The following is a 21,622-nucleotide window of genomic DNA, read 5'->3' on the forward strand; positions in this document are numbered from 1 at the left end:
GACCCCCCCCCGGGGGGGGTCCCCCCGCGGGTGCTGCCGAGGAGCCTCTCCGGGGCCGGGAACGCGAGCCGGTGGGGACGGGGGCGGCGGGTGAGGCTCCCGCAGCGGGATCCCGCCGTGCGGCCCTCTGCCTACCCGGGGGCGGCGAGGGGGGGGGGATTCGCGAGCACCAGGCCGGCCCTTCTCGGGACGCGCCACGGCCGTCTTGCCAATTAACTTCGTTAACCAGGTGCCGTCTGCAAGTTAGCACCCGGTCAAGCCCGTCGCGGGCTCTCGGCGAAGGCGGCTGTCGTCTTGATTTTGGAAAGGATAAGTGGGGGGAGGCCGGGGGGAAAGGTAGGAGTAGTCCTCACGCTTCCCAGATTTCCTCCCTGCCGCCTTCTCACGTGCCTTCCTGCCCACAGGGATACCCACCCACCACCCCAGGGTCTACAACATCCACAGTCGAAATGTCACCAGGTACCCTGCCAATTCCATCGTTGTCGTTGGAGGCTGCCCGGTCTGCAGGTATGTCACCGGCCGGGGGCTGTCCCCTCCCCGTCCCCCATCCCGAGAACACACACCCAGAATCTCAGTTCGAAAGTGGGCTAGTCTTGTCTCGGGACAAGCTACTGACCTGTGGTGTGGGGGAGAGAGGGTTCTTTTGTCCTTAGATCTAAACACGTCGCACGGGTCATAGGGGAGGGGTTCACTTTCCTGAGGAGAGTGCTTTTGGGGCCACCGAGTCTCAAATGAGTGGGATGTAGAAATGTTAATGTCTCATGTCCCTGGTTCTAGGACGTGTAAGTTTGCTTTGCAGTTGATTCTGGAAGGTGGTGAAAGGTTTCATTTTGCTGGGAAGGGGCAGCTAGGAAAGCCCCCGTGGCCAGTGTGTTCAAGGAGCGGGGGGTCCAGGAGGCCAGGGGAGCACCCTCCTTGAGGGCTGCTTCATCCCCTGCAGGGGGGTCAGCTGGAGGAGGCCAGAAACACCGGGCTTCTTTGGGGGCAGGAGCGATTTTTCCGTATTCTCAAACCAGAGCCTCTGGAGTTTGGCAGGTGTCTGTAGGAGTCAGACTCGGGTAAGACTTGGTCCTTGCCCTTGGTTGATGCGAGAGAGTCCAGGTCAGCCCCTTGAGTGGGAGGAGGAAGTTGGAAGTCTCAGAGATGGAATTGAGAAACACTGGTTTACACTTAGGCTTCGTGTCACAGGTGTATCTGGAAGGCCCAGGGTGGAGTCAAGGGGAAGTTAAAGGTTTCAGAGTCGCCGGGGTAACGAGTGGGGGGTGAGTGCCGTCCAGGAGGAGGGGCATCGCAGAGATGAGGGGAGGAGGGGGACTCCCAGAGCCAACTGAGTACTTAGCAAAGAGGGCTGTGGGCAGGGGGCCCTGGGGCCGTACGTAAACTCAGAAGAGGCATCTCTCTTTGTTTTCTGGGTTTTTTCAAGTTTATTTATTTACTTGGAGACAAAGGTTGAACATGTGACCCAGGGAGGCGGGGAGAGAGATTCCCGAGCAGGCTCTGCACCATCAGCTCGGAGTCAGCGCTGGGCTGACCTGGGGCTCAGACTCACGAAGCACGAGATCACGACCCGAGCCAAAACCAGGAATCCAACACTTAACCGGCCGAGCCACCCAGGCGCCCCTCGGAACAGGCCCCTCTTTGATACGCCTTTGGAGGACACGGAGGGGGCGGGTGGAGGGCGAATGACCCGCACCCTCCTGACCGCCCTTCTCTTCTTGGGCACCTGGGGGCGTCACAGCTGTTGGGGTTTAAGGGCCCAAGGGCGGGAAGAAGGCCTGTGGCCTGGGCGCTGGCAGCATGCTGCTGGGCTGAGCAGGGATGGGGACTTGGTCCCCGGTGTCCCGGGGGGTTGCTTGTAGAGGTGGGTGAGGGGAAACCCGCTGTGTTTGGCTTTGAGGCGGTCCCGGGTGCTCAGAGCCCTGGCTGCTTGCACAGTGCTGTCCCCACTTGGGCCAGCTGGAGGATTCCAAAGGCCTATTTCTGGGTGGGAGAATTGAGTGATCTCCCAAGTTTAGGGAGTGGTGTCAGGCCAGCAGACTAGAGGGGGGTCGGGGGAGGGGGTCTGTCTGGAGCAGAGCGGTCTGGGATTTCCTGGCCTCCACGCTACGTCCGAGTGTTCTGTCCCAGTGCCCAGCCTGCTGGAGGAACTGGGTTCAGATCCTGGCCCTGTTTTCCCTTCTGGGAAACGGGAGCGTCTTGGGATGCTCTCTGAAGCCCCCTTCCTGGCCCTCGTGCCTGTGCACAGACCAGCAGCAAGGCCCGCGTGGCTGCTGCCAGATGGGGAGGACTTTCCCTGGGGTGGGAGCTCTGTCATTTTGGGGGCCAGTGGCTTCTGCTGCCTCGGGTCCCAGAGCCCCAGTCCTGCAGAATCCCGATCGAGGTCAGGCTGCCTGAAGGCTGAGGTGCGGGACTCCTGTGTCGGAGACAGGCTTCTTTCTTTCTGTGTGGGGATCCCCGTCCTTCCTCCTCTGGGCGGAAGGCAGTGAGGAGTGGGTGCTCTGAGAGCAAGTCCGGGAACTGTGTTGGGACCACACACGGACTCCCTCTTGGCACATTCCTCTGTGGCCCAAGAAGGATGGATGCCAGAGCTAAGGGCCCCTCCAGCACTTACTTGGGTTCTTCGTGCAAGAGCATCCCTGCCCCCTGCCTGCCTCCTGCCGGCAGCGCCCTCCTGTCTGGGGAGCGGTCCTTTCTGGGCCCCGCGGCCCCGGGGGCGGGGGGCGGGGGGGGGGGAAGGGAGGTGGGCAGCGGGAAGGAGGGAGAGTCTCGGCGCTTCCTAGGGAGGCTCTCCTGTGGTTTGGGGAGTGGGTGCGTGGCCTTGAGGCCGCTCCTCTCTGGGCACGGTGTCTAGAGTTGGGAGACAGGACACGGTCTTGTGACTGTACTTTCTCCCTTTCCGTGCAGCCCGCCAGGCTCTGTCCCCTTCCCTCCCTGGTAGCTTGGCAGCGATTTGCCCAAGTCACACGTCTGTGATTTCTTCTGAGGGAGGCTTGGCGCGAGAGGCCCGTGTCCCTTGTCACTTGGCCATCATCTTAAGCAGCCTGACTCTGTCTTCCCTTTTTAGTCGGCTGCAAGAGAGCTTTTCGTGTGAGCCCAGAGGATGAGAGTGCTCCTTCTTGCCCTGCCCGCCGGGACTGGGTGCCGTCTTGCTCAGCCGGGCCCCCGGGCTCTCCAAAGCTGGGCCTCCCCTGGGGGGGGGGGGGTGTGGGCTGTGCCTGGATCCTGATCCCAGGGAGGTGGCACCGAGAGTCCGGGGTACCAGGCCCGGCTGGGTGCACCAGGGGCTGTGCTGGGGTCGCCCGTGGAGAAGGCGCTCTGAGCAGCACGGGTCAAGGCCAGAGCACGCATAAAGCAGCAGACGCAGGGCCTGGCCTGCTCTGGGTTCCCCACTGACACGGGCTGGGCGTCCTCGGGTATTTAGTTTCGGGGATAACCAGAGAGGGGGTAGGAGATCTGGGAATGAGTGGGGCCTTGGAAGCCCAGAGAGGCTCCACGAACAGATCAGGGTCAGATGTCGCCTGAAGCCAGCGGTAAGGTGCACGTGGCCTGGGGTGGTCAGCGTGGAGGGGACTGGTGACCCTGGTAGAGCTGGTGGGGGCACAGGCAGGCAGTGAGGGTATGACACGGGACGTGGGGGGACGTGGTGGAGTGTGTGGAGGGGTCCTGAGAGGAAGGGATCTGTGGGCACCGTCTCATCGGTTCTCGGTCCCGGAGGAGGGGGAGTAGCTCCCAGGTGAGCCGGGACTCGGCGGGCCGTGCAGCCCGTGGGAGCACTCGAGGGAGCGTGGGGCCGCCTCCCGTCTGCGGGCCGAGGACCGAGCCGGGGTGGCCCGCGGCACCTCCAGAGGCCGTGGTCGTGGAAGACCCCTTCGCCCCGCCCCGTGATCTGCTCGGGGAGGCGTGAGGCCGTTCAGAGCTGCCAGCAGCCTGTTTGCAGGGGAGGCCCTGGGACCGCAGAAGGCCGGACAGATGCGCCAGGCGGGAGGGTATGACCCGGGTGGCCGCGTGCCGGGGCATCTGCTCCCCACCGCTCCCTTTCCCCACAGAGGCTAGTCCTTCAGGTGAGGGCTGGTATGGGCACTGCCCCCGGGCTGCGTTCTGCCTCAACGAGTGAGTAGTTGGGGACGAACCAGGGGCGACTGAACCGGGGGGGGGGGGGGCGCGGCTGGAGCTCGTGGTACCAGGTCCCCCGGTGGCGGGGAGGGGACTGGGAAGCCCTGGGCGAGGCCGCTGTGAGGAAAGCGGGAGGTGGGGAAATCCGGCACCCAGCCTCGGGACCTCCTGGGACGTGTGGGCTCGGGCCTCCCATGCTGCCGTCCCTTGTGAAGCAGGACCCCTGTGCAGGCAGGGCCTCTGTCGTCCTGCCCATCCAGCGCGTCACCCAGGCCCGCTCTGGATAGATGGCGGGCGGCCCCTCTCTCCATAGGATGAGTCAGACATCCAATAAGCATTTTCAGCATTTGTCAAGTTCCTTATTTCCCCAGCTTCCCTGACCCCCCCCCCCGCCCCTGCCGGCCACCCAACCACACACACCCACACCCACACCCACATACAACCACACAATCTGTTGCTCAAGAATGGGGGCGGGGCCTTCCATCCTCAGCGAGAGCAACCTGCTCAGTTTGGATTCTGAGCCACTTTGAAAGAGTTGAAACTTTGTCTTGAACTGATTGGGGCCTTTCCGGGGGGGTTTGGGGAGAAGAGTGTGGGAGGCTGGGAGAGGCCGGCAGGAGATGGCCAGGACATGGCATCCCATCCCTCCTGTGGTGGCCACATGGGGACCGTAACTGAGGACAGGTCTGCTCTGTAACCTGGAGTGTCGCTGCATCAAGAATGGCCCAGAGATCAGATTATGTTTCTCAGTTCAGAAGATTCTGGATTTTTAAAAAAAGTTTTTTTAATTTATCTTAGAGACAGAGTGTGAGCGGGGGGGGGGGGAGAGAGAGAGAGACACAGAATCCGAAGTAGGCTCCTGGCTCTGAGCTGTCAGCACAGAGCCCAATGTGGGGCTTGAACTCATCAACCAGGAGATCATGACCTGAGCCGAAGTTGGAGTCTTAACCAACTGAGCCACCCAGGCGCCCAGAAGAGTCTGGATTGTTGAAAACTAAATTATGTCAGCATTGTTTTTGAGGTCTGGGGCATTACTCTTGGTCAAAACATTAATATTTTTGTAGCAAGACGTGAATATTCATGTTAAGTGAATGCATTATGACCATCAATGGCCACATCAGTTCAGGTCACCTGTGGCTGCCAGGTGAGTTTCCTGTAAGCCTATGAAAAAAGTTTTCTCAGAGCTTTCTGTTGTTTGGAATTGTGGGTAAGACTTTCCAGTGGGAAGTGTGGTGCCCGAGAGCTGGAGGCTCCTGCTGGCCGTCCCTTTGTCCCTCAGGCTTCAAAGCCAGGTTGGGTTCTGGTCATTGTCTTGTGGGAGGTGGTCTGGTCGCAGACTTGCTGGCAGGGATGGCCCCTAAGGTGAATGGTGCGAGCTGGGCTGTGCTCTGGTGACAGTGAGTGACAGGTCTGGACGGAAAGCACCGCAGGCTGGTGTTACTCGTGTCTGGGAAACGGAGGTGGGCCGGGTCAGCCCGTGTTACCCTCACTTTGCCCTTTAGGTTCCCAGAGCAGCTGCCGGGGGCTGAGCAGGGGGCCGGTCCCCCGGGCTCCAGGGCAGCGAGGGCCTGGGCGAGAGTGACCAGCCTTCCCCAGGTGCGCTTGGTGGTGGGCGGGCCCTGGAGCATCCGGGAAAAGCAGCCCCCAGGATGGGCGGTTCACGTCGGCGGGCCTGCCAGGCAGCGTGGGTAGCTTCTGGCCCCCGCACCGCCGGGGAGACTGCACCCAGCTGGGGCGGAGCAGGGTTGGGGGGGGCTCCTGTAGCCAGGGGTGCGGGCTGCCCACACGCACCCACTTGAGGGCACTGAGGATAGGACAGGCTTTGGCCCCAGCCTCCCGCTGGACACCTGGAGCCTCTGAGCAGACACCACGGATTCTAGGCTGTGCCTCTTGACAGGTTGGATCCTGACACGAGATGACATGGAGTGTCCAGCTTGGGTGGGTGCTCAGCCCGGTAGTCCCGGTCCTCGGGCCTCACTGGCCCCTGGAGGGGACGCTGGGCAAGGCACCCTCTGCTCCTCCAGAGGGCAGTCTTCTCTGCAAGGTTCTGTGCTGGTACAGGTGACCCAGCTGTGAGGCCCCGCTCGCCCCTGCCCCCCGCTGTTTCCTTGGACATTCTGACCGAACGTGTGAACTAGTGTGGTTCCCGGGACTTCAGCTGTAGGTGGAACGTTGCTAGAGGCCAGGAGGAAGGACAGTGGCACCTGGGTGGTGCCATAACTCCCAGCTGGTACAGGCCCGCCCGGCTGCTTCCAGCTGCTCTGTTAGTGGCTTGATTAGCATCAGTAGTTGCAGGAGTTGTGGGCGGGGATTGTGGACAGAGCAGGTGGCTCCCTGCCCGGGGCAGCCTGTCCAGTCTCCCTGTGTGTGGGGACACAGCTGGTGGCCCACAGCCTCACTCACCCCTGACTTTGGCAGCATGGCCTTAGGTGCTTTTTCCGGTGGGGCAGGTGTAAGGTGGGCCCCGCGCAGCTGCGTCCGGACTCCCATGGGCAGGGGCAGCCATGGGAGGGCCCGAGAGCAGTGTAGCGACCCGACCGCCTTTGCAGTCCTTAGAAAGGCGACTCCTGAGTGGCTCAGTCAGTTAAGCAAGTCTGACTCTTGATTTCGGCTCAGGTCATGACCTCCAGGTTCGTGGGTTCGAGCTCTGTGCCAGGTTCTTGTGCTGACAGTGCAGAGCCTGCTTGGGATCCTCTCTCCCCACTCTGCTGGTGCGTGCTCTCAAGGAAAGGTAACTCTGCTGAGAGAAATTCAGGCCTACTGATTAACTTTCCCCCAGATCTGGCCTTGCCTGTGTCCACTCTAACCGTTCGGCACACACATCGGTTTGGGAAATGCCGGCTGAAACAACAGTTCCACAAATGGCTTTACTACAGGACTTGTCAGAGCCATTCCTAAACTACTGTGCGCTGTGATAGCAGGATGGGGAGTGTCCCCAAATTAACCAGAGAACCATCCCCCCCCCCTTTTCTGCAGTTTATCAGGGGAACTAGTGTGTTAGGACCAGCACCTGGGGAAGCGCTTCTGACCCTACTGTCTGTCCATTGTGGAAGTTTCAGGCAACCCTCTCCTGAGTGGGTAGGAAGAGAAGTGGGCATTGAGTTTGATTTTTTTCTTTAAGCAGTGGAAAACCAGGCCTCTTAGTCTGGTTTCTCACAATTCCCCCGCCTGCTCCGTAGGGCTGGGCGCAGTGTGGCCCTCAGAAGGAGCAGCATTAGCAGCTTTGGCATTTTGAGTGGAGGAAGCCTTCTGTTGGGTGCTTCTATTAAGCTGAACCTTCCTCTGCACACACAAGGTGGCAAAAGGAGAAGCAGCTGTTTCCAGAACATTCTGGAAGGACACAAGAGATCCTTAGCAGTGTTTGAAGACAGGCTGAGGCACGGAGGGGAGACCTGGCTTTAGGGAGACCAAGGCAGCTGGGGTGAACCCGGGGCAGGGGGCAGCGGAGTGGGGGCCTCCCCAGGAAGGAGTGGGTCAGGTCTTCCTGCTCACTACCCAGCTCCTGTCCCCCCGTGGAGCCCCTCCTTTATTCCTTTTCAGTACTCAGCCCTGGGCACTTTGGCACATTTGTTCCCGTGAAATCTGGTGAAGGGCCCTGTTCACTAAAAGCCCTCGGTTTGCATCGCGGTAGACGGCTAGAGGCGTCTCCGGCCGCCTGGGAGAGTTTGTTTCCACCGGCTTTTCCTCGGTCTCCGGAATGTGATGGGTTTCTCATTAGGGCTGAGCTGGCTATTGCGGCTCTCATTTTAATTTCAGCTGTGTCCAGAACTTTCCAGAAGTAGCCTAAGGAGCAGAGGCAGAGCTGAGCACACAGCTCTTGCTTCCCACCTTTGGGAGCGAGCCTTTGAAAAGGACCCTGGAATGTGAGTGGTGACTTCAGATCACTGAACCTGTGCTCGCGTGGCTCATGATTGGGGTGATAGCCCGGAGGCGCCTTGTGGTAATTGTGTGTTGTGCGCATTGAAGGTAAACTTGACCTTTTGAAGAAACAGATTAAATTCTCAAGATACGTGCTGCCTTTTTTTCTTTTATTTTTATTTTAAGTGATTTTATTTATTTTTGAGAGAGCACAAGCAGGGGAGGGGCAGAGAGAGAGGAAGACACAGAATCTGAAGCAGGCTCCAGGCTCTGAGCTATCAGCACAGAGCCCGAAGCGGAGCTCGAACCACGAGATCATGACCTGAGCCAAAGTCAGACACCTAACTGACTGAGCACACAGGCACCCTGTTAAGTGCTGCCTTCTTCCAGACGTTGTGAATATGGCTGATTTTAATTGTTCACTAAAATCTATTGTACCCATCCCCCAAGTCTGAATTCTAAACTTAATAAGTTTTTGGAATTTCCCTCTAAGGAATAGAAGAATAAAACTTTTCAACACTGGGGAGAAAAACTCTAAAATGATACGGTTTTCTTGGGTCTTGTTTTCAGAGATACAAGAATTTTTATAGAAACTAGCATTTGCTTCTTGTTCTTCCTTTTGTGACGGAGGAGAAAACACGGCAGGTTATGTGGCAACTGAACGTTCTTGTCTTTGTAAGTGGTAATTCCTGTAGGTAACGTAGCGGCTGAGAGCGGCAGCTAGCCTTCCCCTGGGTAAATGGGCATGTGTAAGAGGCCGGGGGTTTGTTGCTGGAGGGGTGAAGGCTGCTTCTGTGGACCTGGTCACCGTGAGGCACCCGGGGCCCTGGGTCCTCGCGGCCTCAGTCCCTTCTTGTGCTGGGGTGTGGGGTGGGTACAGAACTGGGTCCAGCCTCGGGCTCTGCCGGGGACCCTAACGCGCGTGCCCCCCCCCCCATTCTCTCTGCAGAGTCGGGGTTCTGGAGGACTCCTTCACCTTCCTGGGCATCTTCTTGGCCATCATCTTGTTCCCGTTTGGGTTCATCTGCTGTTTTGCCTTGAGGAAGCGAAGATGCCCCAACTGTGGAGCAAACTTCACTTAAAGGGAACAACACACCTGGCTTTCCTACATCCAGCTGTCTTTTTCTAATGTAAATGTCGTGTACAGTAGCTTTATTTGATTAAGCTTCCAGGACTGTTTTGTAAAGTGAGGCGGGATAGACGGCGTGCGCGTGAGCTGTGGTTTCGTGGGGCACAGGGGTCACGGCGTGGGGACGCAGCAGCACTGCTTTGGGGTGAATGACAACTCAATAAAGCACTGCTTCTATTTTTTGCAGTCTTCAATTTGAGAAAGGTGAGAAATACTGTTTTAAATAAATGAGATTCATACCATTGTTGACCTGGTTCTGCCTGGTGTGCACACTGCCACTTGTATAAATAAACTTGTGTGGACGTTGGAAATTGTTACCAGACTAGAATAACATACCCAGCGCCTGGCTTCAACACTGTCCATCGTGGCCGATCTTGAGCTAGTCCTCTGTAGGCATTCGCAGCTCCAGAGAATGTGCTTTTCGAAGTTTTATTATTATAAAGAAACATAATACCTTGACATTAGTCCATGCCCGGGGCCTGAGGCAAGCCCGCCTGCCCTCTGTGAGGCAGGTGGGTGCCCGCTGCAGCCCATTCCCTGGAGGTGCAGAACGGGTCCCTGGGTCCCCGCAGACCGCACCTAATAATCTGTAATGAAGCCAAAGGATCCCAGAGAGCGGAGCTCTGGAGACCAGGCCTCCGCCCGCCCCCCAGTTGAAAATGCCGGGCTTCTGTGAACCCTCCTCTTAGAGGAGCGGTGGACCACTTAACTAAAGTGGACGGTGTTTTCTTTCCTGGCTGGAGCGTCTCTTTCCTCAAGACAGGTGTACTGCCCGCCAACCACTCAGCCCCTGGAGAGCCCTCACACGGGTCTGACTCTTCAGCTCCTGGGGACCTCGTCTGGTTTGCCAACCCGGCCAGGACAGGAGCAAGAACGAGAAGTGGCATGCACACACACTGGTTTACCTGCGTTTGCCCAGGACTAGTTTCAAGTGTCTAGAAAAACGTTGATAGTTAACGGCGAGACCAAAGGGGCTGTGATAAAAAAACAGGGCCCTCTTCACCCACACACAGCGAATGGCCTGGGTGTGAGTCCTGATTCTGCACTCCTCCCAAACAGGGCCCGATCCCTGGCAGCCAGAGATCAACTCGGCCACTCGCTCCGAGGTCCCTTGGCACGGGACACCCGGGTTCTGAGGGCACAGGGCAGGTCTCGGGTGAAATACAGAACTTCCCATCCCGGCCGCTGAGACTCGGGCATATGGCTTTGTACGCGCTGTTTCGGGGCGTGCGTAGGTGTGTCCGTACCCGACTCAGAAATGGAGAAACTTGGACCCCAAGGGGTTTCAGAGTACACCAGCGATGGAGGCAGCTTTGGTCAGCCGGCTTAGCGAGAACGCCCTGGGTCTGCACACGCAGGGTCCTTACACGCGTGAGTGACGCCCATCACCTGCAGCACAGCCTGGTGTGTTTTCATTGGGGAATCCAGTCGGTGACTCCCAGCTACCAAAGTCTGTAGCTCTGGGGTTATGCAAGTACTAAACGTGGCTGTGACAGGGACAGGCAAAACACCTCCGTGCTCTGTAGCTCTGTCTAAATCAAGGGGAACTTGGGGATTTCTCCATCTTAGGTAGCTCTACATTTGATTAAACAAAAATTAAGAATTTTTAAGTTAAAAAATTAAATTTTATAGACTATTCATAATTTATATTGCTTAAAATTATGATTTGCATGCTAAGATGCAACTTTACACAACCTTTCCTTTAGATAATGTTATAACGCTAGATAAGAGCACATGCTTTTTAAAATAAAACTGTGCTCATTTCATGCAGAGAGCTGGTCACGAAAGCAGACTATCCCTGATTCTATTAAAAAATAATCACAGAATATTAAAAAAAATGATACAGTAAGGATTGGAACCAAATTTATGGTCTTCTGACAGAATGGGAAGAAAATATTTTCACTGATTTGAGTGGGTCACTAGACTATTATTAAAGACAAATGTATCAACCCAACTATGTTAAATTGAGAAAATGCGTCGATTTGCTCAAGTGGAATACATTTAAAATCAGGCACCCTTTGGCGAAGCTTTGCAACAGTTAAGCGCACACCAAACAACAAATCATTTTGCAAGTGAGAACTTAACGTCGGAGGGACTGGAGCTCCCGGCCTGCTCTTCATCGAATGATCGGTGCAGAGCGATCGTTTGTCACCGTCGGCCGGAGTTTCACCGTCGCGAAGGGGTTTTCTCCGCTGCAGGGGGAGAGGAAAAACATCTGCAGACACACTACAGGATGGGAATTGGGTTTTAGAGGAGCTGTGAACTACCGTCCTTGCTCTGTGAAGTTAGAAGCCTTCTGTATAAAACTCTGGACATTTTCTAGACACAGACGTTTCACGGTGGCAGTCCTTTCTGTGCACTCATGCCCACCCGTCACAGAACTCTCTAAGGCTGTAGATGCTGTAATGGGAGAGCCCACCTTTCTGTGGCCCTGTGTGGGAGGGGTTACGTGAGAGAGCCATAAGGACAAGGTCTGGATCAAGGTGCCAAATGCAACATGGCCGGGAGGCATCCCTTGGGGACCCAGGCAGAGGCCGGGCAGGCTTCCTGTGCTGTGAGAACAAGGCGGCCGCCTTCTCCTTGGACCCCATAGGCCTAAGGCACCTCGGCCGGGACACCTCCCCGACCCCCTGCCCCGGGCTGTGCACCTACCAAGACCCCCAGGAACACAGTTCAACGTACCTGAGAAAAGGAGGCTTTGCTGTCCCATTTGCGTCGTTCTGTGAGGAAGATAAAGATGAAGTTTATGGAAGGGTCATGAAACCGGGACATTTTCGATAAGACCTTAAAGCTAAAGATATCTAAAGCGCAAGGAGCAATTTATGGCTGATGCGTGTAAGCCCACCTGAGGTCATCTCAACGTCTAAAATCACCTAAGGGATAAGGGCAAGAACAGAAAACCGAAGACCGTGAGGGGCCCTCACAAGTGCTGGCATGTCTCAGGCCATGGAAGACCATGGTCCTTAAGCTGCCCAGCCATAGTGCCTACAACTGGTGTTTTGGGAGCCCAGTCCTGAATGAGGGAAGCCATGACAAACAGGAAGCAAAAATAAAACCTTGTTGGGTTTTGGTGCCCACAGATGTGCCAAGGGCTAGCCAGAGATGTGGTGGGAAGTTCCAGAAGATGAGACGACAGAGGGACAACACTGCCCTTGCCTTCAGGAACTAACAGAGCCTGGGGACTTGGGGGGTCTCCCAGTGTGGCCAGGGACCAGGGGTGTGTGTGCCTTCTGTCCTTCGTTTTATAAAGCTAGAAGGCTTTCAGAATTTGCTTTAAATCTGCTCTGGCTGTTGAAAAAAATCACTGGCCTGAGCTTGTGGGGCTAATTCTCAGATGGCTGCCCAGGAGAGGGCAGTGTAATGCCGTCTGAGCCACAGGCCACCAGACCAGACCAGACTCCTGGAAGCTCCCAGGATTCCCAGTGGCCTCAGGGCATACGGGCCTCTGAACACTGAAGGATAGATAGCTCTTCTCACTTCTGGTTGCCAGCCTAGGGTCAAAGGCCATAGTTGGAGGCCAAAGCCCAGGTCAGGGCTCTTTCTGCATGGCTCCTCTTGGGTTGTGGACACAGATTCTCAAAGTACAAGAGAGGCTGTGGGCACTGGGGCTACTTCAGACCTGTGCCTGCTGTCTCTGTGCCTCTGAAGACCTCTGAGCGTGCTTTGAACCTCGAGACCAGCAGGTAAGTAAGGTCATTCTGATGGGGAGCCCCAAGCACCTGAAGGCAACCCCAGTCAGCCTTGTGCCCCAATTCAGTGTCTACCTTTTCTAGTTTATTTGAGAGAGAGACAGGAGAGTGAGTGGGGGGAGAGGGACAGAGGGGAAAGAGAATCCCAAGCAGACTCCAAACCCTGAGCCCCAACACAGGGCTCCATCCCACAGCCCTGGGACCGTGACCTGAGCCAAAATCAAGAGTCGGATGCTCAACTGACTGAGCCCCCCAGGCGCCCCTGTGTCTACTTTTCATCACAGATGCACACAGCGGCTGCCCTGCTCAGCATGTCCTAATAGGGTTTTAAATGGCTGCAAAATGATTTCTTCCTACTAGGCGTGCTGAGCTTCCCCAGCAGGCCTCAGAGCAAGTCATTTGGGGGTAGCGCTCTCGTTCCGTGACGGTTACAGGCTAATTTATGACTTACTGAAAAAGCACCAGGATGCCTGCCCTGCAATGGCACGTGTGCTCAGTCCGCTGGCAATGGCATGTTGCCTAGAGCAGACAGCCCGTGCGCAGAGGCACGAGCTCACGCAGCAGAGAGGCCTCCAGTGTCCTCCCTCCTGGCCTGGAAAGCACACTTCCTGCAAAGCCAGGTGTGGCTTCTGCCCGTCTTGCACTTGGCCGCAGAGGCACACTCGGCCCTCTTGCTCCTTGATAACTGTCTGGAAACCACCTTCCTGCGGCCTTTCCCGGGAGCACGTTCTGTCCCTGCCGTGTGCGTCCTCAAGTCTGAGGAAAGCTCCGTGCGCTCTGAACTGGAAACCAGAAACAAAACCCTCCCTGGAGCACCTGCCAGCCAGACTCAGCCTCAGAGGGAAAACTTTGGGGCCTGTTCCCAGGAGGGCCTCCTGAGTCCCGACTGACCCAACTGAACTTTAAAATTTATTTAAGTAATCTCTACACCCAACGTGGGGCTTGAACTCACAACCGTGAGATAAAGCGTCACATGCTCTACCGATGAGCCAGCCGGGCGCCCCTGACCCAACTGAACTTTAAAACGAGTTTAGCCACATGTTCACAGGCTGTGCCATTTGAGTACTCGGTCCAGACATTTGAGAGAAACAAAAATGGCTGCAGAGATGCAGCACAGTCGACCCTAAAGTGACAAGTGACGACTCCGCTGTGAGGAAGGAAGGTGAGAGTAACTTGGGACAGCCCAAAGCTATTTAGTGCCGGGCAAACCCGGGTCCTGGTGTGGTACGTACCCCGCACACACCCTGGCCACCCCACACGCGTGCACGTGGACACCAAAACCCCACCGGGATACTCAGAGCAGCCCTGACGGGCCAGCCTCAACATCTATCAACAGGAGAAGGGACAACAGCCTTCTATCCAGTGGATGGGTCCACGCAGTGATGGAGCGCCACAGGACAGCCCGCTGCGTGGTTCGGTTCCTCTGAGGGCCAGACCAGATGCGCTGTCACGGGGTCCGAAGTTGGGGCCGTCTGGACTGAGAAGGGGCAGCGCCCCGCGCGCGCCCCCCCGCGCCGCCCGGCGGGGGGGTGGCCCTCTGGGGGGCTGATAATCTAGGTCTTGCTCTGGTGCTGGTTATATGTAGCTGCTTTGTGAAAAGTCCTGCACTTTCCTGTATATGGCATTCTTGAGTGTCTGCTTTTAGAAAAACAGGACATTTTCAGAAAGGTTTCTCCTCTCTTTAACGTACTTCCACTAAGCCCACTCCTGTGTTCCCTTTCCTGCCAGTGAAGGGCACCCCCGGCCGTGTGGCGCTGCCCTCATTCAGTCTGTTAGGAAGGCTCATGTTGTGCTCAGAAGCGTCTGCGGAACCGTCCCTCCAAGCTGACCACACGACCCCGTCCCTTGCGCTGGGCCAGTGCCCCAAGCCCGTCTGTCCATCCTGCCTGCTGCCTCCAAAAGCTCCAACTGAACCTGTCCCTCCACAGCCTCCCTGAGGCTGAGTCATGGGGTTCGGGTCTTCTGGTCTCTGCGTTCCCCAATCTGTCTTTCCCTCTTCCAAACAGCAAAGTCTCTAGAGGCCTTTCTTGGTCCTGCGTCCCTGGACCGGACTGGTCTTGATACGCCTCCTGCTGCCCCAGGGCCCCTCTGCACAGGCTGCAGGTCGTGAGCCACATTCTCCACACGCACAGTGCAGGGCACACAGCACATGCTAGAGCAGGTCTGTGGAGCTGAGCTCCCCAGGGTCCTGCAGCCCCCCGGCAGAAAAACTCCTTCTACAATGTGGGCCTTGCTCTGAGTCAGCAGTACGTATCCCGCACTTTTCTACAGACTTCACAAAGGCCGGCACCTATGGCCTCAGAGGCACAGCCGGTTGCATGTTCTGTGTCCCCTTCTGGCAAGCAGCATGGTGCTGGTCTGGAGTGTACTCAACACGACAGGAGGTGATCAAGTGACAAAACCAGGCACCACGAGGGGCTAGGCGTGTCATTATGAGCGCGGAAAAGGTTATCCGTGAGACAGTAAGGGCAGTGAAGGCCTTGGGCCTGGTCAGCAAGATAACCCATAACCAGCTTATTTTGACCCAGTACGAACAGGCAGAGTAGGGCAGATCTTGTGATTCCCCCAGAAAACAACACCCAAGTCCACCTTGAGTGGGCACTTGCTGCCACGTGGTGTCCATCCATCTTCCCCTTCCCACTAGCCAGGCTTCTGCTTGGGTGTCCACCACATGCCCACGTACCTGAAGGCAACTACTTGGTCCCGGCTTATGGGCGGTCCAGGTCAGCATAAGACCACCCCACACAGTCGTCCTCCTGGTGGTAGGCAGACACTCAGATGAGACAGGGACTTCTGTGGCCCAGTGAGAATGCTGAGGGGGGTGACCTGTGCTCTCTGCCCACTGGTGATACGGAGCCCATGTCCCCAGAAGACAGGGTGACTGATGAGAGAGCCCTGAGGGAGGCCTTGCTATACCAACCCTCTCTGGGCTGCTGTTTCCATCAGATAGTTCCTTCCTCTCTGAAGCTGCTGGAAGTCAGCTCTTACCTGCAACACGGGCAGCCCTGATGCTGGTTTTAATTTTTGATGTCTGTTTATTTTTGAGAGATACAGCGCATGAGCAGAGGAGGGGTAGAGAGAGAGGGAGACACAGAATCTGAGGCAGGCTCCAGGCTCTGAGCTGGCAGCATAGAGTCAGACGCGGGGCTCAAACTCCTGAGCCATGAGATCATGACCTGAGCCGAAGTCGCACAAATGACTGAGCCACCCAGGCGTCCCATCCTGATGCTTGTTTTAGATGTTAACAGCTAATGCCAATCCTCAACGTGGGCTAGACTGATCTCACGAATCACAACCTCTGAACTAGTTCAACCCCTTTATTCCTAAAATGGGGACACTGAAGGCCAGACAGGGAAGAGTCAACTACCCTGGGGAACCAAGGTGTCCCCTGTGGAGAGGAGAAGCAAAAAAAAAACCAAAAAACAAAACAAACCAAAAAGGCCACACTCCGGGCCCTCCCTCAGACACACTTGTGGCTTGCACAGGGCAGTGAATGCTGAGCTTGAGAAGCAAATGTATGTGGAGGAGAACTTAGTTTTCAACAGCTCTTTCAAGCCTGGTTCTCTGATTATTTAACAGCCCTGTGCAACAACAGAACGTGGCCATCAGACCCTCCAGCTTCAGTCCCAAGGACCACTCCCCCAAGCCCTCCAGGGAGAAGTCGGTGTCTCAGAACATCACAGGGTAGCTACAGAACTGTGGGGCTGGTGGGCCCAGGAACATTGTATGGTAGGCAGCTCCCAGGATTGGGTGTTTAGTATACTTAATTAAGCCTAAGAATCCTGGTGTTTTAAGACTACATGTAACTGACAATAACAGTTGTACATAAAAATTAAGTATAAAAGTATTAAGATGCTTTGCCAGCTGCCATGGATCTCAGCATCTGGCTGAGACAGAACATACCTTTCCCCAACATCATCAGCTGGTTTAAAAATTTTAGTTTAGGAAAAATAAATTATCAGCCTGGCTGGGCATAAAAACTTTTGAGATACAAAATCCCAGGACCGCGTACCAGGCAGGCCTGAGTCATGCTACATGCTTCTCCGCCATCATGTTTCTAGATCAGGCTTTTAAATGGAACACTGTTCTATTTTTGTATGATCTATACCTGATTGTCCAAAACGGTAGCCACTGCCTGCATGACCCAGTCCTAGGACATTTCTGTCCAATCCTCTAACTGTTATGAGTCACTGATCAGCCCTGCCCATGCCCTGACACTGGAGGATTAGATCCTGTGCCTCCTGCTGCTCTGGCAAGAGGCTACCGAGCCGAGGCGGCCGGTTCCAATGCCAGGAGCTTCCAGGGCTCCTGAGATCACTTCTGGGGAGCAGAACCAGTTCTCGTGTGCCTCCCCGCAGCAGGCCCGCAGGTTTCAGTTATGTTCGCGGAACTCCTGATCTGACTTGCCAGTGACGAAACGCAGTCGCTCGGCTAACAGAACGGGGTCAGCAGAGGAGCACGTGAGGGTGTCCGTCGTTGGAGGTGTGGGGTTTTTTCTTTGGCAGTTTGCATAGGATCTTGAAATAGGACTCCAAAACGTCAGTGACAGAAATGGAATATCAATCATTTAATCTCACTGTGCGACTGGGAAGCACTGTGTACGTATTTTGGGGTCATTACTCTCTGGTCTTACAGATAAGGAAAACTGAGTTTCCTGAAGAGGGTGATGGGGGAGAGCGCCCCTGACGTCGTGGCCGGCAGTGTCTTGTTCAGGGAGGCCCTCTGACTTTGTGGGCGTTGCTGATTTTTAAAAACCAGTTAGGGGGCGCCTGGGTGGCTCAGTCGGTTGAGCGTCCGACTTCAGCTCAGGTCACGATCTCGCGGTTCGTGAGTTCGAGCCCCGCGTCGGGCTCTGGGCTGATGGCTCAGAGCCTGGAGCTTACTTCCGATTCTGTGTCTCCCTCTCTCTCTGCCCCTCGCCTGCTCATGCTCTCTCTCAAAACAAAAAACAAAACAAAACAAAAAAACAACCAAAAAATTGAAAACACAGATTTGCCTATATTTTTCTCAAGGAGATCTACTGAAGTGCTAACAGCAGTCATCCTGGAGGTGAAGTTACAGATAGTTTCTAACAGAACAAAAGTTCTTTGGTTATTTTTATAAGTAGCAAATTGTGTTACTTTAAAAAGAGGTATTTTGGGGGCACCTGGGTCAGTTAAGCATCCAACTCCTGATTTTGGCTCAGGTCATGATCTCACAGTCATGGGATTACATCCCCCATCGGGCTCCATGCTGAACATGAGCCTGCTTAAGATTCTCCCTCCCTCTCCCCTGTGTGTACTCTAAATAAATAAGTAATAAAGAAGTATTTTAAATGAGGTATAATGATTAGATATTTTAACTTGGACTTTGCTTTTTAACTTAGGTCCGCAGCTGTGATGGCCCAGTAGAGTTACAGGAAATCTCATTTCAGCAAGTGTTTATCTAGCAAATGGCAGCATTTGGGGAAAAAAATAAATAAACAAATATACACACATATATATATAGTTTTCTTTTATGTATAATATAGTTGAAATAGTTGTTTTCATTTATGTATAATAGATATTATACATATATATTGTATACAATACATATATGTATGTGTATATACGTGTATATATATGTACAGTATATATGTGCATTATATATACATATATATTGTATATATAATGTAATATGTGAATATATACATATATATTAATATATATATAATAAATGAAAACTATTTCAGTAGGGATAAATGTTACTAATTCGAGAGCATCCTTATTTCTGTCTCAAGAGTGGGGTAATTTATCAATTTGATTATTTGTAGTAGAATCTGAGACAAAATTTTCACCATAAAGCCATATCTATGTTAAATATAGTAGAGCATGAAATATATATACACAGATGAAAACATTTTTATCAAAAGTGAGAAGAAGGGTCTCTCAAATTGTACTTTGTCCTTTTCTTTTCTTTTCTTTCTTTTTTTTTTTTTTTAAAGAAAGAGAGCTGAAATGCATGAGGAGCAGAGAGAGAATCCCACACAGGCTCTGTGCTGACAGCACAGAGCCTGAAGTGGGGCTTGAGTTCACCTGTGTACTCTGTACTTTAAAAATCCATAAGTAACTTTGTCTTTAAGGAATAAAAATACATAATACCCTGATTATTTTACATTATTCACAATGTTTTTCTAGTAGTTTACATGTATAACTTAATTATAGGTAAGAATGTTGGTTTTTTTTTTTTTTTTTTTTTTAATGTTGGCATTTCAAAGATCTGGAACTGAGAATTACATAAATTATCAAAAAAACTCCTGGGGTCCTGGGTGGCTCAGTAAGTTGAACGTCTGGACTTAGGCTCAGGTCATGATCCTGTGGTTTGTGAGTTCAAGCCTCATGTCGAGCCCTGTGCTGATAGCTCGGAGCCTGGAGCCTGCTTCGGATTGTTTTTCCCTCTCTCTTTGCCTCTCCCCTGCTCATGCTCTCTCTCAAAAATAAACATTAGAAAAAAAAAAAAAAGCTCCAACATACATTAACATGAGCAAACCAGAACTGCTTCCAAAGTGAAGACAGGACGATGGTTTCTCCAAGCAGGCCACAGTGGTCACTAGCTCCGTCAGTTCTTACCTCTTAAATAACTTGTCATCCCTTCCCATCTCCACTGAACGCGACTCCCACCGCCCTCATTCCCTGGACAACTGCACCGCCTCCTGCCCGTCACCAGGCCCCAGCGCACACCCTGAGGGCCATCAGCAGATGCCTGCCGTGCAGGAGGACACAGGAAGGACGACGCATGGCCCAGACATCCTGGCTCGGTGTGCTTTTCTCCCAGCCTGTCCCTCCCACCGCCTGTCTGGCTGTGGCCCCGGACCGCACGTAGCCACCACGGTTCCCACAATGCACATCTGGAAGGCTTTGTTTGGTCAGAGCTCTTCCTTTAGAACTTGGCTCAAATGCTTGCGACCAAGAAGCCACCCCTGGTGCTTGCCAGGAGCCCGAGCCCTCCCTCCCCTCCCCCCCACCCCACGTCACATCTTTGCCCCCAACACTTTCACATGGCTCCACTGATCACTGGACTCCACTCCTAGGCTGCTCTTCTTCCTGTTTGTTTCCCAAGGGCTAGCACAGGGCCTGGACCATGCATGGTAAGTTTGTCAATCAATGCTCAATGGATGAATTCCAACGTGAAGGCCTCACCGTGGTCCACAGATCCCTTCTACACTGTACATCTTCACACACCATTTAACTGTCTTTAAAAAAGAAGTATGGTTGGTCACAGTTGTCTGATGCCACAGAAACATTAGTTACCAAAGTTATGCGACCTCACTACAGGTACTGACTCCTTTGCCTGTTGGAAGTACTAAACATGCCTTTTTTATGGAATGTTTCAGTTATTAATTGGGGCATGTGGGTGACTCAGTCGGTTAAGCACCTGACTTTGGCTCAGGTCATGAACTCAGGTTTGTGAGTTCGAGTCCCACATTGGGTGAGTTCAAACCCTGCTTCCAGTGAGCACTGTTTCTCTCTCTCTCTGCCCCTCGTGGGATTCTCTCTCTCTCCCTCCCTCACTTGCTCCCTCTCCCTCTCTCTCTCTCTCAAAAAAAAAAAGTTCATCAGCATTCATTATTCTGACACTTGCAAAGTGAATGATAACTAAAAGCACCACTGGAACCCATACAAAGAAAGCATTTTTGTTAAGATATTTGGGGCTTCTAAATGTTATATGAGGGACAGCTGGGTGGCTCAGTGGGTTAAATCTGACTCTTGATTTCAACTAGGTCACAATCTCACAGTTAGTGGGATTGAGCCCTGCAGCCCTGCTTGGGATTCTCTCTCTGCCCCTTTCCCCACTCTCTTTCTAATATAAAAGCATTTTTAAAAAATGTTACATGAAACCAAACATTAATGGCTGCTAAGATGAAACACTAGAAAAATGTCTTCTGGCTTACAAGACAGAAATAGGGGGCCTGACTGTAGTATCAGGGTGATGCTGGCCTCAGAATGAATTAGGAAGTGTTTCCTCCTGTTCAATTTTTGGGAAAATGTTTGAGAAGGATGGTATTAGCTATTCTTTATTATGTTGGGCAGGAGAAAACAGGATTTTTCATTGTATCCAATTCAGCGTAATAACAACTGCATCAGTACTTTTGTCATAAAGCTTTACTGACACGGTAACAATACTGAAAGTTTTCTAAAACCGAGACTGTGTTGGCTAAAATGTCAGGGTTTTCGCTTATAATTTCAGTGTTAACTATGATTTTGGGGCAAGGTTCTTTTATCTTAAAAGACATTACGTAGCCTTAAAGTAATGGAGCGAGGCGGTTATTATCAAAGCTGCTGATACCACAAAAGGAGAGATAACTAGACATGTGTCCCCCTGGATGGACTAGCCACCACCACCACCGATGAAACGCTCTAACAAAACAGGCAAAGAAACAAAACAATAATACCGAATCTGATCAAGGCCGAGAATACAGGAGAAAGGGGAATGCAGTAAAGGACACCACGGGATTGCATTCAGCAAAATTGAGCCTGGGGACACCCTCCAGGACAATAATCTGGTTCTTCCAGGTAAATTACAAGGAAAAAGATATGAAGAGACTCGTAGGTACAAACACTCATCATGAGGCTTGGTGACCAATTACAGTGTATGCAGCTGGTCTGGATCCAGATTCAAACTATACTGTAAAATTTTTAATAAGACAATCAGAACTTTGATGATTGAGGAATGATGATTGATGACATTGAGGAATTACTGTCAATTTTTAAAGATATGATAATTGGTATTGTGGTTGTGTAAAAATGAAAGGTATTCTATTTAAAGATAAAATTTTTAGGGGCGCCTGGGTGGCTCAGTCGGCTGAGCGTCCGGC

General features: G+C 53.3%; 2 protein-coding genes and 1 long non-coding RNA gene across 5 annotated transcripts in view; 2 read left to right on the forward strand and 1 right to left on the reverse strand.

Annotated features, from left to right (window-relative positions):
- Positions 1 to 9,344, forward strand: part of BRI3 (brain protein I3) — a 16,821-nt gene extending 7,477 nt beyond the window's left edge. Inside the window, 2 exon segments of the mRNA XM_040455876.1 lie at positions 405 to 507; positions 8,921 to 9,344. Of these exon segments, the coding sequence (XP_040311810.1) occupies positions 405 to 507; positions 8,921 to 9,053 (236 nt within the window). The 3' untranslated portion in view covers positions 9,054 to 9,344.
- Positions 6,182 to 8,181, forward strand: LOC121017579 (uncharacterized). The gene is made up of 2 exons (XR_005784819.1): positions 6,182 to 6,844; positions 7,870 to 8,181. It is a non-coding gene; the product is annotated as an uncharacterized LOC121017579 (long non-coding RNA).
- Positions 9,345 to 10,945: 1,601 nt separating the features above from the next.
- BAIAP2L1 (BAR/IMD domain containing adaptor protein 2 like 1) overlaps positions 10,946 to 21,622 on the reverse strand; it is a 92,843-nt gene continuing 82,166 nt past the window's right edge. For all 3 annotated transcript variants that reach the window (XM_040455873.1, XM_040455872.1, XM_040455874.1), the window contains 2 exons: positions 11,783 to 11,820; positions 10,946 to 11,292 (listed from right to left, as the gene is read on the reverse strand). In XM_040455873.1, coding sequence (XP_040311807.1) covers positions 11,217 to 11,292; positions 11,783 to 11,820 — 114 coding nt within the window. In that variant the 3' untranslated portion in view covers positions 10,946 to 11,216. The remainder of the gene's footprint in view (positions 11,293 to 11,782; positions 11,821 to 21,622) is intronic.

The sequence above is a fragment of the Herpailurus yagouaroundi genome, unplaced genomic scaffold (genome assembly GCF_014898765.1).
Source record: "Herpailurus yagouaroundi ecotype Mexico unplaced genomic scaffold, PumYag 216, whole genome shotgun sequence".
Taxonomy (NCBI): Eukaryota; Metazoa; Chordata; class Mammalia; order Carnivora; family Felidae; genus Herpailurus; species Herpailurus yagouaroundi.